Source organism: Colossoma macropomum, unplaced genomic scaffold, assembly GCF_904425465.1.
Source record: "Colossoma macropomum unplaced genomic scaffold, Colossoma_macropomum, whole genome shotgun sequence".
NCBI classification, from domain to species: Eukaryota; Metazoa; Chordata; class Actinopteri; order Characiformes; family Serrasalmidae; genus Colossoma; species Colossoma macropomum.
Genome location: NW_023494788.1, coordinates 17,094,542 through 17,115,710, shown reverse-complemented (window position 1 = coordinate 17,115,710; position 21,169 = coordinate 17,094,542). Strand labels below are relative to the sequence as shown.

At 38.8% G+C, this 21,169-nt stretch overlaps 1 protein-coding gene across 1 annotated transcript in view; it reads right to left on the bottom strand.

Moving 5' to 3' along the window:
- Window positions 1-21,169, bottom strand: part of tenm2 (teneurin transmembrane protein 2) — a 361,481-nt gene that overhangs the window by 120,858 nt on the left and 219,454 nt on the right. Inside the window, exons 4-5 of the mRNA XM_036568644.1 lie at window positions 8,375-8,573; window positions 7,326-7,354 (exon numbers count right to left, since the gene is read on the bottom strand). Of these exons, the coding sequence (XP_036424537.1) occupies window positions 7,326-7,354; window positions 8,375-8,573 (228 nt within the window). The remainder of the gene's footprint in view (window positions 1-7,325; window positions 7,355-8,374; window positions 8,574-21,169) is intronic.

Sequence of the window (21,169 nt, the reverse complement as noted above, 5' to 3'; positions counted from 1 at the left end):
GTCTAAAGGGACAGCTCCAAAAACATATCCGTTCACGAAACATACATCAGTTCAGAAACATTGTATACTATTATGGCCCGCTTAGAATAAGGTGTGCATGAAGCATGAGTCTGGGGCTGTAATGCTTATGATTTAGAGTTTTTTAGCACCGTGAATGACCTACCATTATAGCTTACATTGCCAAGCTACAGTGTCTTTTTTAGAGGGTGGATCCAAATGATATATAGAAATATAACCAGGAATCATCTGCATTTCTTTGATGTGAATTTAAAAATACTGGATCCATTTCTAATAGGTCATATACAAGTGTGGTAAAGTAGCGAACATGTTTTTACGTCTCATGTAACTTCTCCTTACAAACTTATAATGTTTAATGGTTTGCTCCTTTAAGGGAAAAGCTACTGAATGCATCACAAGGCATGTTTGTTTTTCATTGAGACTGCTATCGGGAGACCCCTATGAATGTGTTGCGTATTTTTGGCCAGAAATATTGTGTAGGTTTTCATTTTTGCTACGTCTTTAGAACACGTCATTGGAACAAGGAAAACCATCATTTTTGACTTCCTGAAAAAACATAGAAAATCAACATTTTTTATTCCCTGAAAAAAACATTAAAACCATAATTTTTGACTCTCTGAAGCTCACACTCTCACAGATACAATGAGTAGAACTGACAGGTGAAGAAGTAGTAGTATCATGTTTATCACGCTTTTCTGCATCAGAGAACAATGACTGAGTTTAAGGATTGCTGCCACCAAACACACTGGTTGGATGTAGCTTCGCATTAAATAGCACTTTACAGCATCCTTAATGCATGTATGCATGAGCATGTAAGTATTTACGGATGAAAGAAAATGTTTGAATCTGTCTTCCAACACACAATTGCACGCCATGCCTGGAGCATGGAGCGCAAATGTGAACTGGCGGGCATCATGCTGAGATGGAGAGTATGTTAACATGACCACACTGCTCAGACTACTGAGCTCAGGCCCCATCCAGAGAGCAATGCCCCAGCTGACCGCTAAAAGCCCGCTAGGTGCATTATGGGCATGTATGTGTCTGTGTGTGCCAGCTTCATGGATAAAAGCAAAGTGAAGTACCTTCAGCCACAAAGTATGACAGCGATATAGAATACGTGAAGTGTCTTGTAACAGGCAATCCAGGTGGTCAGCCCCAGGTCAGCACTTTGTTCTCTCTCTCTTTCTCCCCTATTCTTTCTTAGGCATGTTCAACCCATAAATGTGTTCTTTCATAGAAAAGGAGTAGAGATGCATCAACACTACTTTTTTCCCTCTGACCTATATATATATATATATATATAGTCACTTTTGGAGATGCTTACAACATCCATGACAAAACAGAGGCCAAACCGATTCTTTTGCTGTTTGTGAAAACATTGCAGCTGTTGGGACACAGCTGATCTATCATGTAGGTTGTCGCCAAGCTAACACCAGAGACAACAGTGATTAGCCTTTGAATTCATGTCGCATTATTAGCTAATCAAAAAGAGAGTAAATAAAATAATGTTGCATGTTTTCCTTCTGACAGCAATTTCGTCTGAATCATCAGTTCAACTGAATTTACTGACACCCAAATAGAACACACTGATAAACTTTGCTCGGTGTGTAAAGGCCTTAAAAGTGTATTAATAACACAGTATAAATTTTCTTGTTTTAAATTTCAAGCTAAAACTGTGCTTGTATGCTGCAATTTGCCATTTGGCTGAATAGGAGTCTTGCCATTGTTCTGTAAAGCTTATCCAACCTTGCAACATTAGCTACGAAAGAATGTGTGGGTGAAGTGCAGATAAGTCAATCCAAGATAGCTTTACTGTGATTACTACATCAAGCACAATGTTGTCAAATCACAGCTAAATTTAACTTTCTATTAACTACAAAAAGCGTGATCATTGAGTATATAACAACAGAATAATGACTCTCTGTCTCACTCTTCTCTCTCTCTCTCTCTCTCTCTCTCTCTCTCAGATGCATATGCAGTGTGTGTGAGCGGGAGTGGAGGACGTTAAGTCTTCACCACCCTGCATTAATCTCTCAGTGATGCTCTGGAAGCCTTGTGGCAGCAGTAGCAGCAGGCAGAGTCCTCTCCGGGCCCGCGCTCACTAAACTGTTTATTGACATTTTCTGCGGTTCAACAGCAGCGTCACGGGCACAGGACTAGAAAAGATGCCCACTCAGCAGCCAGCGGCAGGGTTTCTCTCTCTATTTATTTTTTTCATCCTTCGTTCTCTCTCCCCCTTTTTTCCTCTCTTTATCTCCCCCTCTCTTTCCCCATCACTCTCTCTAGCTCACTCACTTATGTCTTCCCCACTCTTTCTTTTTCTCCCCTTTCTCTTCTCCCTATATGTATCTCTCTCTGTACACTCTTTCTATAACCTTTCTCTTTTGCTCTGTCTCATTCTTTCCCCTGTTCTCACTCACTCTCTCATTCTCTCAGATTTCTTCACCATCTCTCCTTGAATGTCTCATTGTCTCATTTCTTCTTCCTCTCTCTCTTTATTTCTCTCCTGTATTTGTCTCCCCTTTTGTCTTTCCATCCCCTTTCTCTCTTCCCCTCTTTCTCTTTCTCTCTCATTCTCTCTCTCTCTAGCTTGGTCACTCATGTCATCCCCACTCTTTCTCCCCCCCTTCTCTTTTCCCTGTATGCATCTCTCTCTGTACTCTTTTTCTATCAACTTTCTCTTTTTCTCTTTCTCTTTCTTTCCCCTTTTCTCACTTGCACTCTCTCATTTTCTCAGATTTCTTCTCCATCTCTCCTGGTATCTCGCTCTCATTTCTTCTCTCTCTCTCTCTCTCTCTCCCTACCTACCTATCTCTCTTCTCTCACCCCTTTTTGTCCCTCTCCCTCTCCTTCTTTCTCCCTGCTCGCTCTTCCATCTCCCCTCTGCATCTCTCTTTCTGCCTCTCCCAGTCTCTCTCGTTTGTTCTTTATCTTCTCAAACACTTTCTAACAACTGCAGCCATAGACAAATAAGTAAATGCTTTCTGCAGTCTCCCTCTCTCCCTCTCTCTCTCTCTCTCTCTCTCTCTCTCTCTCTCTCTCTCTCTCTCTCTCTCTAAGAAGCCTCTTTGAAATTGCTGAGGGACACAGAGGCCCGCTTGCAAGGTGCGTCCCCTTGATCTCTCTATTTCTCTGTGAGATTTAATTAAAACTCCAGGCTGCCGCGGTGACGGCGGCAGGGAAAGCGACAACGGACGGCTGCTGGGTCGGACTGAATATTCCACACAGCCAGCGTCTGCCCAGCCCGTTCATCTGTTCTAATGAGCAATAATAGCCTGTCTAAGAGAAAGAGAGTCCTCAAAATCAGCCTATAAATAAACAGCCTTTTTAAACAACCACTCCAGAGTCCGCCCACACACACCCACACACGTGTAAACAAACACACACATGCGCACACACATACACACACGCGCACGCGGTGATATATTTACAATAAAGGGACGTCGCTACATGTAACACAGACGCAAGAACCCAAAAAATGACATCACCAGCACTTGGAAAGAGAATAAGATTAGCTTTTAAAGGGGGTGTGAAATGGAAATTGCTGGTGAGGATACAATTTCACAAAAAGGATAATCAGTATAAACACCGGTAGTGTTATTAAGTAGGCTTGATTTCCCTGGCAGGCATGTGTTACAGCGCAGGCAGCTAAAAATAGGCTACACTCCCCATTTATAATGAATGGTCAGAGACACTCGCACCAGCTCACTGTCTCTCTACCCCTCTCTCTCCCTGACTATGCTTTCCAGGAGCACTTGTCAGGACGATTCTGAGAAGCACTGTGCTCCATAGCAGTAGACAGCAGAATGCAGGCAGTCTTCTTCAGCCTGGGCAGTGTCTCTGCTCTTCTCAGGACATTTACAGGAGACTGACCAATAGGCCTGGTCACTCTCTGCTTGCTGACCTCAAAAAACATCTTATATATAAACATATACATGTTGACTACACAGTATTATGTTCACATATATATATATATAGCTGCATCAGAACAAAACCTTGTATCTCCATTTTTTGTTGTTTTTCAGTTTTTGACATAATTCGAAAATTCCTGTTGCCCTTTACATTTTGTGTATGAATGGACCAAAACAAATTGCCAAAAATGAAATGGGGAAAAAAGTCTGGTTCCACTGACTTACATTAAAAGCAAAGAAGGTTTTTTCCTTGTAAAGTCTCCTGTTAAGTTCTCATTCTGGAGATACGAGGTTTTGTTCCGATAGCAGTGATATATAGTCTGAACACTCCAAACTGGTACTTTCACAGGAGAAGGAAAAAAACATTCTTGTCTTTCAAACTTTCAATGTAAGTTAACGTAACAAGATATTATCTGAAGTCATTTTGGACTGCCTTTGTTCATAAAGAATTTTTGACACAACATAAATGCCAGCTGGCCTTTTTAAATTATGAAAAAAAAATTTAAAAAGACAAACTGCTGACAAATTGGGGGGTACATTTTATCTTAATATTCAATCCAGTAATCCAGTTTAATTAACTAACTGCAACAACTGATCTACATTTACTCATTGTAGATCACTGCTATCCAAAGTGACTGCTATCCAAAGTGACTTAAAAATGTTTTAGAACTGTTAGCCAAATTGATGAGATGTACCTAGAGAATCTGCAAGTGTTCATGACCTAAAAGATAACAGCCTAATCACAGCTTCATGTAATATACTATTAATGTAATCTTAATGTAATGTAAGGTGGACTTTTTAATAAGCAAACAGTAAACACGCCGAGCTCATAACACGTTTAAAGTGAATAAAATTAGTTTAATAGTATGACTGACGGCGTTATAGCTGGTTACAAATAATGGCTTTAATAAACTCTGACTGTGTTCCTGCAGTGACTGCACCTCATGCTCTCCAGACCAAGGCTGAGGACATACTGCTGCATGATACAGCTCACTGGAGGAAACAGAAATGAGTAGAAATAAACGTGTCCAGTGCTCAACATCTCAGTGCCCAATGTCCACACTGTGGAAAACAAAATCTTGTCAAGTGAAATTACCTAATATCAGTTCAATGAATCTTTTTTTCTCTGATAAGATTACTGGTCTTAGTATCAGAATATATTTTGAGAATAATCATCTTCGGTCTCACTTTCACCATATTTTAAGTCATTCATAGCACAAACAGTAACTCTAAGTTATTATGATTATTTTGTTAATAAGATTAAATCAGGGCTCTGTAACATGTTTCAAAAAGCAGCCTCTTCTTTCACTGACTTACTTTAAGGATATTAAGATGAGATTTGATGTTACTTGAAAGGTTTTGCAGTACTGAATTTAGGGGTCTAAGTTCATATTCTGATTTTCTGTAGCTTGGTATGCAGGCCCGGTTCATGACGTCTTAAGCTCAGTAAAGTTTATTATTCTGAGTCTCAGACTGCAAGTAAGAAGAGATGTGGCTGTGAGGAATAAAGTTATATTAAGTCCTTGTATCTTATTATTCTGCACGGAAACAGAATCTTTGATGCGATCATGTTTAAAATGCTACATCTACACATTTTCTTACTAGTTTTAAGACATTTGGGGAGATGTGAGGGACTAGATATTATTGTTTATTTGAAGAAATCTGAAAAGTTTTGCTTACCCCATTGACAGATTTTTTTGCTAAAGTTAAGCATTTACATCTCATTTTTAATATATTTCTGGCTTTTGTGAATGACTTTTTGCAGGGCAATGCATTATTAGTACATTGTAATATTCACTGATTATTTGTAATAATTAATGTACTACTCGTTGTTTAAAAGAATAATAAAAATATTACTCACTATAAAAACAATGCACTTAATTAAATCATTCTTTAGAATGAAAAATGAAGTTACCAGTGATAAATAATTAAACAAACGATTATATAAATTATTTTAGCCGATTTGTCATTACAAAGAGAAAATGTTAAAGGATGAATGTATTCCTAAAATGCGGTAAAACTATCTAAAGATATATACACACACACCCACACACACATACACACACATACACACACACGCATACACATACTTCGTAGCTCACTTCCTCTTTGTAATCGTGGCTGTCTTTCTGCCTCAGTGGGCTGGGTTATTGGGCAGAAACCTCATTTCCTGCACAGCGATCACCCTCAACAAGATCACAGGACATTTAATTGAACTTGGACACACACACACACACACACACACACACACACACACACACACACACACACACACATGCATCTCTCTCCCTCTTTCTCTCTCTCTCTCTCTCCCACACACACACACACACACACACACACATACAGATGTCATTCTCAAAATCATAAACAAAAACACTTGCTGAGGCTACATGATAATAAGGCAATTATTTACTGAGCTGTCCTTGAACTACTGCAAGTGTTTTCAATTGAATGTTATCATTACGGAGACAAATTAAACAAAAATACATTAAATGCTATTGTTTGCAAGTAGCTCTGTTGCTGTATGCAAAAGAGTCTAATACTCAAAATAATTATTTTTACGAGTCAATGCTAAGTTGAGATTGAAAAATTAATCAAACATTTATTTATAAAGGAACACTTTATAAAAGCATGCTCTTGTTTGTTTATGTTAATTAGACAGCTGAAACAATTACATTTAAAAAGCATAAACAACACTATAAAAAAGTAGATTTCTACAAAGTGCATATCTGGACAATTCTATTAGTTCAAACTGCATTCCCACAGCACAAAAAAACCCTAATTCTATATAAAAAGCACTTTTTAAAAGTTTTTACAAGTATGATGTTATGATCCACTTAAAATCAAGGCATTAACTGAAACAAAAAAATCATCATTCATAGGACATTTTCTACTGGGAGGTGGCTGTCACAAATCACCTTTATATGTTGTTTTTAAAAATATTTATTTGATTTCTTTTAGAGTGAAGTTGAAATATTTAGATCTGTCATTAGTTTGATTCCTAATTAAAAAACAAATAAAAGAAACTTTAAACTTTATTCAAACATTGCTGTCTCATGTTTTCATGGCACTACTGTAACAGTAGTGATGAGTAACTGATTAGTTTTAGTCCATGGGTGGAGTTATTTTAGCCACACCCCTGCATTTTAGAGGTCTTGGCCACATGATGAGCGGTTAGATGCCATTGTTTTAAAGTCTAAAAATCAGTGTACAACATTAAGAACTATCACTACTCACATATTTTCTGCAATTATGTAAACCTCTTGTGTTTTAATGAATATTAAAAAATATTATGATTTTATTATTAAACCTTAAAATAAATTCAGTAGAATGATCCATCCAAGAGGTTCAAAACATTATAGTTATCATTGCATATTATACTACTACTACTACTACCACTACTACTACTACTACTACTACTACTACTACTAATAATAATAATAATGGGCTTGCAGATACTACAAATTTACCTGCAATTAACTGAAGTCACACAGGGTAAAGTGCATATGATAAAAGTAATTCCACATAGCAGTGATGCCACTAAACTAAGACTGCAGTTTCCTCCTGCACTTCATTTTCCATCGTTTTTCCCCCTAGAACTGTTGCGCTGGAGATGCTGAGGTGAATTTATTTACAGCACGGTTTAGGCTGCCAGTGATTGATGTTACTCCACCAAACAGTAAACCAATTAGAGGCATGATGTAATGTCATTTTAAAAGGGTTATAATCGCGTTGCTCTTGATCAGACGTAATGGGCCCCTGATCAGACATAATAAAGATTTATAGTAGATCAAAGGAGAGGCTAATACCATTAACAATAGATTATATTCCAGCAGAAATTACATTAACAGATTTTTTTCTCCATCTCTTTGCTAAATATATCGCCTGGATTGCAGATTTCGATGCAGGGTGAGAGTTTGGAGGGCTCTGCAGCACAGAAAGAGCATTAATTACTCAAAATGAGCACAGCTGCGCTACGGCAACTCATAGCCTTGTTCCATCTGCAGAGGCAGAATAAAGCAGAGCATTAGCCAAACCTAACTTCAGATACCACTACAGACCTTTATATTGTAAAGATTCTAATATTTTACTCCTGATTAGTAGAACGATTTTGCCAAAACAATATTCAGTGATTTGAATGACATCCATTTCAGTCGAATACACTGAAGGAAAAAAAAAGCTCAGATGTGTACATCAACACAATTATAACCAAAAGTAAGTTAACACATGAACTGAATGCATAATTTGTAAACACTGTCCTAATGAGGACACTCTGCAGGTGCTGCCTTTTAGTAATAATAAGGAAAAGAAAAGAAAGAGTTACTTATTAGGTATCACCTCCACTCCATTAGAGAGCTCGCTGGATGAAACACAGGAAACAGTGGAACATGCAGGAAGAGTTGGTCCAATGAAAGATGAGGGGGTGGAGCTTACCTGTGGGGGGCTGGGCCCGGAGCAGGTATGAGTTGGGGGAGATTTGGTCCTCTGGGTGGGGCTCCAGCATGGTGTGGGAGGAGCTGCTGTCCAGCAGGGGCACCTGGCACTCCCTGATGGTGGGTGGGGCTGAGTGGAGGGGGGCAGAGGGAGGGGAGGGGGCAGGGGGCAGCAGGCTGGACGAGGCAGTGGAGGGAGGGAGGGGACGACCTAAAGGATGGAGATAGAAGGAGGAGACATACGTTACCAATGTGTGATATGACCCATGGGCGCAGCTTTACCGCTCATGCATATGTTACACAACACACATACACGTATTGCCTGTCAAAAGTTTGGGGTCTCTCAGCTTTTCAACATGTTCAACTGAAAAGAGCATGTTTTCTCTGCCAGTCTGCAATAACGTAACATATTGTTGCTGCTGTAACAAAGCTTTGGGGATCCAAAGTAATAACTGGTATAAAATAAATGTTCTTAAGGGGGAATTACACAAATTTTTAAAACTGCTGAGATAAATAAAGTCATTCTAAGTGGAATGCTGTGGAATGCTCAATTCAAGAGAAACTTGATACAAAGTCAGTATGGTTGACAGTGGTGGTGATAGGAAGTAGACCTCCAAAGTATTTAATGCTTTTACATTACAGTTTTATGAATGTTCTGAGATAAGCTATTGGCCACTTGCACGGCATTATTAAGCAAAAAGTCCCCAGATGATGCAAAATTTTAGCATCACCAAGATTAAATAGAGTTGAAGTTATAAATTTATATGCACCATAGCCACATCCTTCACAAGAAAATCACATTCACAAGAATTCTGAGTTTGTAAGTTTCTCTACAATGATCCATTTCACATAAAACCATTCTGAATCACTTTATTTAAATCTTATTATAGTACAAGTTTCACCAAAATCATGGAATTCTCCTTTAACACTTTTGATGCAAGTTAATGCTGTAGCAAGATTTTATTCCAAGTAATTTTGGACCATTTCTACTGATCTGTATGTTGTGAAATGGGCAAAGTATGTAAAGAGTAACTAGGTTTTCCAAATAGTATACATATCTGATAGAATGCTGTGGAATGCGCCATGTAGATATTGATAAAAGCGTAATGATTAATTAAATAAAATGCTGTTTAGGTAGTGCTGTTTTTTTTTGGTAAAAATTGCAAAGTTGTGCTGCAGTTCATACTGAGACAGACACTATGAATACTGAATGCAGCAGTAAATACCCAAACTATCAGCAAATGGCTGTTTTATGGCAACTAAATTGGGGAAAACACCTTTGTAGGTATTGTTTCTTACATAATTGAAAAGTATCAGCAAGAAAATCTCAAAAGAAGCCAAAGTGTCCTTACACTTTTATGGGCAGTAAATACATACCATAGAGTTATACACACTCACATAAACATTGCACATCCAAACTAAGCACATGTAAAACGTCACAGTCAGTCAAAACATCCACTATATGGTCCATTTTATATAGACAGTGCATAAAGCCCCCAATCAGTGGAGGAAAGGGTGCTAGTGTGGGCCGCATGGAGTGACAGGGCTGACGAGAGAGTTCAGGACAGCCATATGTAGAGAATGGAAACGCTGCTCACAGCACTTTTGTCCTGCCCAACTCCACTCTGCTGGAGCACTCAAACGCACACAAACACTCTCTTGCTCTATATTAGTCTAATACAGATGCCCTGCATGTGATTTCCCTAAGGACCCTGCACACACCTACATAATGTATGACTACAAGAGCAAGCCGTCACGAAGCCCGCACTTTTTCTCAAGGGCTGAAAGCCACAAGAGGGGCAAGTCATCATTTCTATTACAAGCGTCTTCAGGTTTTTCTATAATTGCACTGACGTTGGAGCCAAAACTGCAAACGATTTCTTTTCTCCCTTTTTTCACCCCCTAAGTAAGCTCACAGAGTGAGTCCTCATAAAAATTGATGAATTAGGAAGTTATTACCTTCCTTAATTACTCTGAGAAAAACAATGACGGTGAGAAATAAAATAGCATTTGGCGTCATTTATACCTGCTATGTTTTCTCTGTGCCTCTTCAGAACAACCAGAATGGGCAACACAGAAGAGCCACTTTTGGTTAAGAACCTTTCAGCAGATGGAACGAGTGCATAAATGAGATGTGTTAACCTTTTTTAAAGTTTAAAAAACCTCCATGCGACGTAAAGGTTCTACACCAACTGAAGCCAAGATCTTTTCGGCAGGCTCCCTAATGGCCTCGGAAATTGACTCTGTGTTGAGCTGGTAGCGAGGTGAAACAGTGTTGAGAACCCCTTGCTGTGAAAATGGCAGTGCCAAGACAGAACAGACAGCACAAATGCAACTTAAATGATATCAAAAACACTGTACAAATGCAACAATATGAAATAACATTTACACACAATAAAAACACTTTTGTTGACATGCTTGCTCATCTACAAAGACAAAAATCCACTTCCATTTTTGTATATTACATACATTTCCAGTACACAATTATATTCCATCAATATTAAAAAAAGAAGAGAAAGGGCCATAGATTAACCTCAAAAACAAGCAGAAATTGCATTCTGTGGCTACTGTGAAAAGGGGTTAAGAGTGCTGTCGACAGTGTTTTTAGATTATTGTCAATAGAGCTGAGGGCTCCAGAGAACTATATATCATGCTTCATCACTATAATTGGAATTAAGGGGTGGAGGCAATATTGTAACCCTTCAGAAGCCCCTGTGGCTTTTGCGAACTCGCACTGCACCCAGAGAATTTATAAGAAACAAACAGTGTGGCCTGCGTCACACTTTCATGCATCTTTCAACCCTTAAGAGCATCTACGCTTTCATGTAGTGTAAAGCTTGGAACGAGGGACTGGCGAGCGACTTTGAAAGAGTGCTTGTGTCAAAAGACCTTGACTGTAGAAGTACACTGAGACTACTTCACACAGTCACTCCATCTCTCTCTCATGCTCTCTTTGCAATTCTCTGTAACAGAGCTAGCATTCACTATGCTGAATGCATACAAAAGCAGAGCATCACTGTCAGCTGCAGATACACTGCATGATTGTCAGTAATCAGTCCTTCTGCTGAACACCCCTGACCTATATCGGCCTACAGAAGCAATGCCAGGCCACGCTGTGTGACACCCTCTCCGCCATACACACATATGCACATGCATACACATGGAGAAAACAGAGTGCATTCCTTTCCCTCTCACTTTAAGACAAGCTTTGACCTCGCACGCCTCCAGACGAATGCCTCCTATTGTATATGCTGAATTCCTGCTGTGTAAGGATGTATATGTGGTGTTAAGCAGACCCCAGGGATGCAGGCCTGCGTCCTGCTAGATAGTGAAAGGAAAGAAAAGCAGGAGAGGAGTCTATGTTTACAGCCAGCATGCAATTACTGAGATGAAAGCAACTCGATCCTGCCGCATCTGGGAAGGAATTCAGCACGTCTATTCAATATCCAAGAGAGAGAGAGGAAGAGAGAGTGAGAAACAGAGAGATAGAGTGATAGAGAGAGAGAGAGAGAGAGAGAGAGAGAGAGAGAGAGAGCAAGAGAGTGAGATAGAGGCAGATAGAGTGAGATAGATGGAGAGAAAGCAAGAGAAATGGAGAGAGAGCGAGAGAGAAAGAGAAAGAGAGAAGTGGAGAGAGAGTGAGAGACATGGAGCGAGAGATGGAAAGGGAGAGAGTGTTCACCATTTATTTGGCCATTTATTAGGAAAAAAGCATTTTACAAGTTAGCTTAAATACAAAAAAGTAGCTGAGATAGAGAATCAGGCAGTTTTTACCCTGGTTGCCTTACAATTATGAGTTCATTGTACTTGCAATAGTAAGTTAACAGAGCAACAATCAGTGATTTACATTCTATTAATTAATTTTATTCATTAAAGTTCACTGAACTCAAAATTTTAAAGCAACCAGGTTACTTGTTTCTTAAGTTAAAATGGTGAATCGTTTTTCATAGTGTAAATGCTTGCCTACAGAGTAATATATTTTGCAATTGTGCAACAACTGTCTGTGCAAAAAAGGAGAAAAGGCAAAAAGGCCTACTTCTAACTCTCTGAAAAAGCCTCAGTCACCTGTGACAAAAGAATGTAAAGCCACTACCTACTTACATACTGCTCTAAAATATAGAATAATATAATAAAAAAGGAAATAATTAAGTGCCTTTTGCTCTGAAAACACCAACATTAGAAGAAATACAAACAAAATTAATATAAAAATACATGATTTTATGTATCAGTGTTTTCACTTAATCATTTTAAACCTCTCCTTGTGGAAGCCCTGTATTATTCACCTCAATCAGCGTTTCATTAAGTTCAATCAGGTGTGCTGGCAGAATCGAGGAGAAATCTGGAACCACAACAGTGTTCTTCTAACTAGCTCAAAGAAATTAAACACCTTTTTGACAACAAGAATTTCTTTTACTGCATTAATGCTTATTTGAATTTATTCTAAAGTTATACGGTATTTGTACAAGCAAAACCAGAGTTATTCTCCACACAGATGATTTCAAACAATTTGCTTAGGTTCCTAGTCTTACAATAACCTTTCTTTCTTATTTTTTAACCACTGTTAAAGAAAGCATTCATGAGGCAGGCAAGAAATCAAGTGCCCTAAATCTTCAGATAGCTTGAATCCAGTCACTTATTTATTTCTTCATTACTTTTTTTTCAAATTTCAAATTTAATAATATTATAATAATATAATTCAATAATAATAATAATAATAATAATAATAATAATAATAATAATAATAATATTAATATTAATAATAATAACAATAATAATAATAATGATAAAAGAAGAAAAAGAAGTAGAAAAACAGTGGAACAAATTAAAAATGCTTTATAATTAATGTATTTCAGTCCATTTTTAATTCTTCCAAGCATATATGTGACAATCCATACACTATATATATTCACTATAAACTCACAATTACCAGCCTGTACATCCTAGTGTGTTACTATAATGATAGTTTTTAGTGCTAATGAAATGCAAGACAGAGGTGCTCTTTTGCCAGGTGAACACCTTTTGGCATAACAGCATGCGCTGCAGGTCTGAAAATGGTGTGATTTTTTTTTCCACCTCCCGTTGGTTCTGATTCGGAAAGCAACAGACTCTGAACCAGTAGGACTCCTTGCTGTATTGGAAACGAAATTACAATGCATCAAACATGCTTGTTTATATATATATATATATATATATATATATATATATATATATATATATATATATATATATATATATATGCGCACACACACATATACACACTCACACACTACAGACCTGTACAGACATTGCACATGCCACCCACCTCCAGTCAGTGCTGATATATAGTGAAATCTGTGACAGATTCTTGTTGATTTGTTGGATCCTGTGTAAACGATGTTTGATCATACAAAACCATAACACCATTTCTAATGGGTCACTGAGTCTGTAATGAGAGCATTTGTGGAATCGGACAAGAGCAGTTGTGTGTGTGAGCAGAAAGTGCATGTCTATGAGTGTGGATGTGTGCATGCGTGTGTGTGTGTACTGAGGGTGGGGGTATTAAATTTTTAAATCACTTTAATTACAAAAAAAGGAAAAATTGCATTAGATGGCCAAAAGCAATTATGGGAAGCTTAATCTCCTTTGCAATTAGGCTCAGGGGCATTTTTTAACTATTGTAATTTACTTTTGCTACATTTCTATAAAGGTCAGTGTAAATTGCTTTGTGTTATTAGAACAAAGGCTCAGCTGAGGGGGGGCATGTTCCTCTAGATGATTCTTTTTTCTCTTCTGTCCTTCCCTACTTTTGTCTCTCCATCAAGACAGGGCTGTTCCTGTTATAGAAGGCTGCGATGTGGTGACGACCTTGGATGTCTGTGCAGATAGATGTGCTGCAGCGGGAGCGCTGCCATGATGCTGTGACAAACGCCACGGAGCTCTGAGGAATTTCACGCTTCTGATTGGAAAATAACTGCACCGCTGGCCTCTCGTAGCTAAATAGAGTTGCCAGCCACACGTTGCCCTCTATCACTCTTCAGCCACCAGATTTCATCCATCCATTGCTTTGGACATACTCCATTTTGCCCCAGGTTGATTTCACAGGTTTGTCCACTGACAGGCTACTTGACAGCACTGTTCAATGCTTAAAGAAATACTCCAGTGTTTGCCATCTTGAAGCAAATGCCCACTGGCTTGGAATCAACAAGTTTTTTTTCTGTTTTCTGTACGGGAAATGTGTTGAAATTACCAGTTATTATTAAATTACTAAAAACTGACCATATGACAGACATGCAGCAGATAGTGATCAGGTCAAAAAACACAATTTCACAGAAACTGCACTGAACAGACTCTCTCTGAAACACAATGTAGAGGTAGAATGGCTATTGTGGAGTCTCTAATTGCAATTTCTCACTGAAACACACACTCGCGCTTCCTGGTCCAGTGCAGGGAGCGCGGCGCTCCCTCTCTCCACCCATCTGTCCGGCGACGAGACGAAGAGCCAAAGAGGCCAAAAAAGCACAAGGAGAGACAGCTGGAGCCCAGTCACACGGAAAGTGACAAATTACTACCTTAATGAGTGCCATTCATCATCTCTTCCCCTTACTCTCTCTCTCACTCTCACTCTCTCTCTCTCAATCCTCTCCTCTTTTCTCCAGTGGAATTGCACCAGCACCTTGAGCTCTACTACTACAAACACCAGCAGGGGACCAACATGAGGAGGGAGAAGAAAACAAGGACCGGAAAAGGAGAGCACCTCTAATGGCTCAAATAGATGCCCAGGAGAGAGAGAAAGAGAGAGAGAGAGAGACATAGAGAGAGAGACAGGCAGAGATAGAGGGAGAGATAGACAGAGAGAGAGAGAGAGAGAGAGAGAGAGAGAGAGAGAGAGAGAGAGAGAGAACCTAAGTAGGTTAAAAGGCATACGGAAAGTGAAAATGTCCAGTGGCAGCCACTGAACTGTGGGTAGACATAGTAGGAGGATTGTGGCTTTTGTTAGATGGCAAATGGCAGATATACAACCACCCTCTTAAAAATAGAGGTGCCAAAAAAGGTTCTTTGAAGTAACATCAACGAAGAACCACTTTTGGTTCCACAAAAAAACCTTTCAGTGGATAGATCTTCAAGGAACCATTGTTGTAAAATGAGACGTGCTAGTGTATAGAACCTTTAAAGTTTAGTGAACCTTCATCCGACAAGGACGTTTAATCTGGCCCGCCAGAAAGTCAATGACAGAAAAAGTATTTTTATACATGTTGTTATTTTTTTAGCTTTGTTTTTCATTTAAAATTTAGTTTTTAAGGACTTTTACCAACAAATAAGGCTTATGAGAAACATTAGAAAAGGTAAGGCTAACGAGTCGCTAGTTAGCTGTTTTGTCTTTTTGGCCCTCAGCCCACCACAAACATTACACTATGCGCCCCCAGGACAAAAAGTTTGGCCATCCCTCTTCAATACAGTTGTGGGTAAAAGGTTGGGCGCCTCTGGTCAAACAACATTTTGTTGATTTTCTAAGGGAAAATAATCCTCTACAGAGAACACACTTACATTTTAATTTGAGGATGTGTTCACTTATTTTCACTTATTATTTTACATTATTACTTAAATTACTTTCACCTAGAAAGTCAACAAAACATAAATTTCACCAGCAGTCTTTAATTTCCAATATGTATGCCTACATGACTGCATCACTAACGGGCCTACAAATGCTCCTGCTCTCACTTTTTTGCCTCAACCACAAATGTTGGCCACTTACACCCACTGCTGTTGACTATAATGGCTGCAGTGGGGAAGTAAAGGAATCTATTTGTGCTCCTTATGTCTACATGGCTCAGCATGGCCTCCACAGTGTGTTAGTAGGGCCAGACTGCCAACACTGACACCTATTTATGGATACGAAGCAGTCAGGCCTATCAAAACACACCCAATTCACACGCTAAGCCAGTGCAAATGCTGGAACAGAATACTGCTCTCTCTCTCTCTCACACACACACACACACCCACAGTCGCTTTAATCAGGTTGGTCACAGTAGTCATTAGCAAAGCAAGAGCAGAAATCATCTGCTTGCTTTAATTAAGCAAAAGTTGCAATTTATTCACTTAAAAGAGACTTTTTATCAAACGATTTACATTTTTTTCCCCAAAAAAAGGGCACTTTGATATTTTACTGCACTCACTCAGAGCATTCAGAGCCCCCAGCCAACAACCCCAGCATAATCCTTTCAAAACAACTCAGAATTTCGGTTTAAGAACATCTTTAAAATACAAATCAGATTAGCTCATGTGAAGCATTGCAGTTTCACAGACCAGGGACATGACTATGGCTGGTGAATGGTTGAATTTTAACAAGATGTGGAATCCTGAACTGTGTGCTTGGTCACTGCAATTATTTTCATTAATTTACTGGAACGGCAAGTCTCCTCATGAGGCTGCAGTGAACGTCTATGGGGAAACTTGCACTTAAAGTCCACATAAGCCCCTTATAAGTCCCAGCGGAAGTGTAAAAGCTGAAAGTTTGGCAACACATGCCTTATGTTCAGCTGTGCATGTCTTGGATACTGTAAAAAAAAAAGCTATGTGCTACTATTATATACAACAATGTTACATTCACAGTATTGTAAGGTATACATTTCACTATAATAACTGTTATATTTTTATTCATTTCATGCTAATTTTAATCTCCCTTTCATTGCTTATCCACAAAACGATGCTAAATAAATCACAACACAAACAAGCATCCGACACTCAACAGCAGTTATCTGTGTGAACTCCATCTCAAAATGGATGGGTTTAGGAATGTTCTTCTACACATGCATACAATAATCTACAGACCTACATGTTTTCTTGTGTGGAGCCCTAGCAGTATTAAAACAGATATCTCAAACATTCTCTTGAATGAAGGACACTACAATACACCATCAGCGCAATAATAAACAGAGATTTGGCACAAAAGTCCAAATCTATCCCTTAAGACCAACACAACCCTTCAGATCCTTTCTATTACTTCTATAGAAAATTACATCTGGGCAAAGCCTGGTGCAACAGGAGCACTCAGGTCAAGGAGAAGCGGCCATATAATTCCATGTTCTTGTAACTGGGTGGCCAAATATAGCTTTAGCTCTCTGGAGATGAATACACATCAAGGCTTTGCCAAGAAGGCCTTTTTGTCCATTAATGAAGCATTTCAGCCATGCCAAAATCTGCAGAACTGTCAAATTCTCTGCTTTATAAAACAGTTCTACTAGTGATGTCACAATTAATGCATTAATACCACATTAAAATATTAACACATTTTAAAGTCATTAACACATTTCATCCGTTGTTTTAGCCTGAAGCTGCTCCTTGACTTTACCTTTCTCGTTCAAATACTGCAATGCTGTGAATTTGTTTATCACCGAAGCACATTGAGTCTGAAGTATCATTTACAGCAAAATACACTGCTGAAAGCTATTGTTCCCCTCAAAACAAGGTGTAACATAGTGGTATAAGGGCAAGAGAGCTACATATGTGGAGGAGTTACAACTCGCAGTTACGACTGATCTCACAGGACATCAGTGATATAAAACTGGAAACTGCTTTCACCTTATTTTAGTGTTCACCCTGTGTTCACTTGATTTTCATGCTCAGGTTCAAGGCTGAAAGTCATAAATACATTTTAATGAAGCTTAATTTGTCCATGAATTCAGCTTTAATGAAATGCAATACTTTTTAAATGAAATAAAAAAATTCTTACTTTAGAGTCAAATCAGAGTAAATAAGACAAATGCGATTCATTTCAATGCACTACACAAAACAATGTGATTAAGTTCTGCACTTAAAAAAATACATTATGTACTTGATTCACATGTGTACATCATTTCAACATGAATAAAACATCAGTATAGTTATCGCCTGTCAGTTACTTTTTCAACAGTGTTGATCTAATATTTATGTAGAATGGTTTATACACTTGAAATCAAGTAAATGAAGCCTCTGAAGGGACATGTGAAGTTTTTTTAGGTAAATTTCAAGTGAGCATCAGACATTATGTGGTAAGCACCCGATTCTATCAGGTGAGCACCAGATACTAAGGGGTGAACACCAGATACTAAATGGTGAGCAACTGATACTATGTGGTGGGAACCAGATACTATCAGGTGCACACTAGATACTATCAGGTTCGCATCAGATGCTTTGTGGTAAGCATTAGATACTATCAGGTGAGCATCCGATACTATGTGGTGAGCGCCCAGTGCTATCAGAAGAGCATCAGGTACTGTCAGGTGAGCACCAGGTACTATGTAGTGAGCACTAGATACTATTATGTGAGCACTAGATACAGACTTGGTATATTGTTTTGAAAATATCTTGTGCTCATCTGATAGTATCAGGTGCTCAAAAAATATACATATCCTTTCAGGGGCTCCATATAAATCCAACACATTAGTTTTTCAGCGATTATCCTCATTGACTGAGGCATGTTTAAAGGCTTTGTGAAATACTCAGTACTCAATACTCAACACTCAACATGCATATGACTATAGATATCAACTGAATTCAGCATTAACATGGTAAATTATTAAAAAAGAGGAAAGAAAAACTGCTATGTAGATATTCAAGGAATGATTATGTTGCCTGGCAACCACATGGTACTGGTAACAAAGCACATTCATTAGTGGAAGAGTTGTTTACCACAATTACTAATAATAAATAAAATTTACTAAACACTAGCATATTTTACTGGTTGTTCACCATTGTCCTGCACTGGATGCCCTGTGTCTCTGTTCACTGATTAAAATGTTACCTCCTCCAGTAGCTGATGTCAGGACGTCTCTGCACATACAGCCCATGATCATACAAGCATGTGCGTGCTCAGGGTGAGATTAGCATTCCGACACACACAAACACTCACATGTGCACACACATGCACACACAGCTGATTGTCAATTACACTCAGGCCCCTGACTCAGGCCGCTCCTCGCGCTGTATTACCATATAAATTACATCCGTGTTGTTGTTGTGGATTGATGATATTGTTATGGATTCCACACGGTACCCCTTATTGAATAGAATGGGAATAAATGGCTTCTATCAAGGCCTGACCCCACCTCACAGCTGAGAGATACACATCCATTCACTTAGGAATTAAATCCTCTCGGCAGGCCAAAGTTAGGCTGGGTACTGGTGTCCTAACTCTCTCTCTCTGTATCTCTCACCCTGATTGTAGACACAGATTCGTACTCGGCAACAGCTTGCAACTTGAAATTTCATGTGGAGCTGGGGTATGTTGCATCACGTATATTATTAGCAAAATGTTTACAACCTCTTTTTTTTTTACATTGTGCTGAAATAGTTTAAAACAAAGCATTTAAAACTTGTTTAAATGGGGCAACCAGCTGTGTCCTCAAACTGCAAAAATCAAGGTCCTTTTTCTTGTTTCTTTAAACGCAAACCACAGGCGAATCCAAAAAAAAAGCAAAAAAAAAAAAAACACACATTTGTCTGAAGCACTCTTTGATTTTTGCTGCTGATACCAGCTTTGTTTCAACTGTCAATGTTTAAGAAAAAAGCAATATCTCCTGGTTGCAAGGGCATGATTTTCCTGAAAACCTACTAAAACACAACAGGGCATGCCACTCAACTCCCAACATGAGCCCCGCAACACCACAACGTTAAAAAAGCTCTTTGGCAGCTCCGCTGACACCCCCCTGCTACTTTACACTTGTTTGTTTAAAGCAGAGCGCAAGAAAAGGCTGTTATAGTCTGCATTAAAAAGTAATACTGCTATTTCACCTCTGATAGCACTTGCTATGGCCTTCATTCTCCTACGGAGGAAGAAAAAAGCCTCTGTTCCGCTGACATACGGGCTTGACATTTTGTTGGAGGTGCACAAGGAGCTTCCTGTGCACTGAGACGAGGAGGCAGCACATAAGCGGAGTCTCAAGGTCAGCACCGAAGACCTAGACACGGAGATGGAGGCCGTGACACACAGGGCTGCAGTGATCTCTCTACAGTCTCAGGAGTGTCGTCATCGGCTATGGAAGGCTGGAATCTTCACATTAATGTTGGTGCTGCTCAGAATAACCCCAGCTTTCGGCTTTCCACTGAGACACAGCCACTGCTGCTGCATGTGGACTCTCTTTAGTGCTGAGACAAAATGATAGTTCAGCTGAAGATCTAATTTAAACAATTTTCCCCTTTCTTCAAGTGTAGTTAATCAGGCTAGACATATTTGGTGCCTTAAGGTTTTTAGTTTTATTCTAGAACTAAAATACTAGCGCACAGCTGTATGGGTGCCACAGGTCAAATTACACATTTTCTTGATTTTCTAAGTGAAAATAAGCCAACACATCCTCTACGACTTGAGTATGAAATTTTTTTCTGCATTTTTAGGACACATTTTTTATTTATGTGATAAGCAACATTTTATGTTTTTATTTTTATTTTATTTTTGCAATATGTTAAAATCAGCAGACAGACTGCAATTGTGCATTAAAAGGTGCAGAAGTGTGTTCTCTGCAGAGGACTAAGATTTGATGGTCTTCAAAGATGTTAGCTAGCAAAGTTTGTTATCTGAGCAGAACCAGAGACATTATAAAGGAGGGCAGCTATTTCCACTCATACAAGACCATCTTCTATCTCTTTGAATGGGGAAAGATAGTGATTAGAGAGAATGCGAAAGGCTGACATTTCATTAAATATTTTGAATCCGACGTGTAGTAATAAAGAGAAAACTCTTTCATGTTCAGGTTTAGAAAATGTTTATGTACATTTGTTGAACATCTCTGAGTGTTCAAAACTAGCTTTTACTACCTTTTAGATGAGTGACTAAAGAAAGCCATCCCCTACATT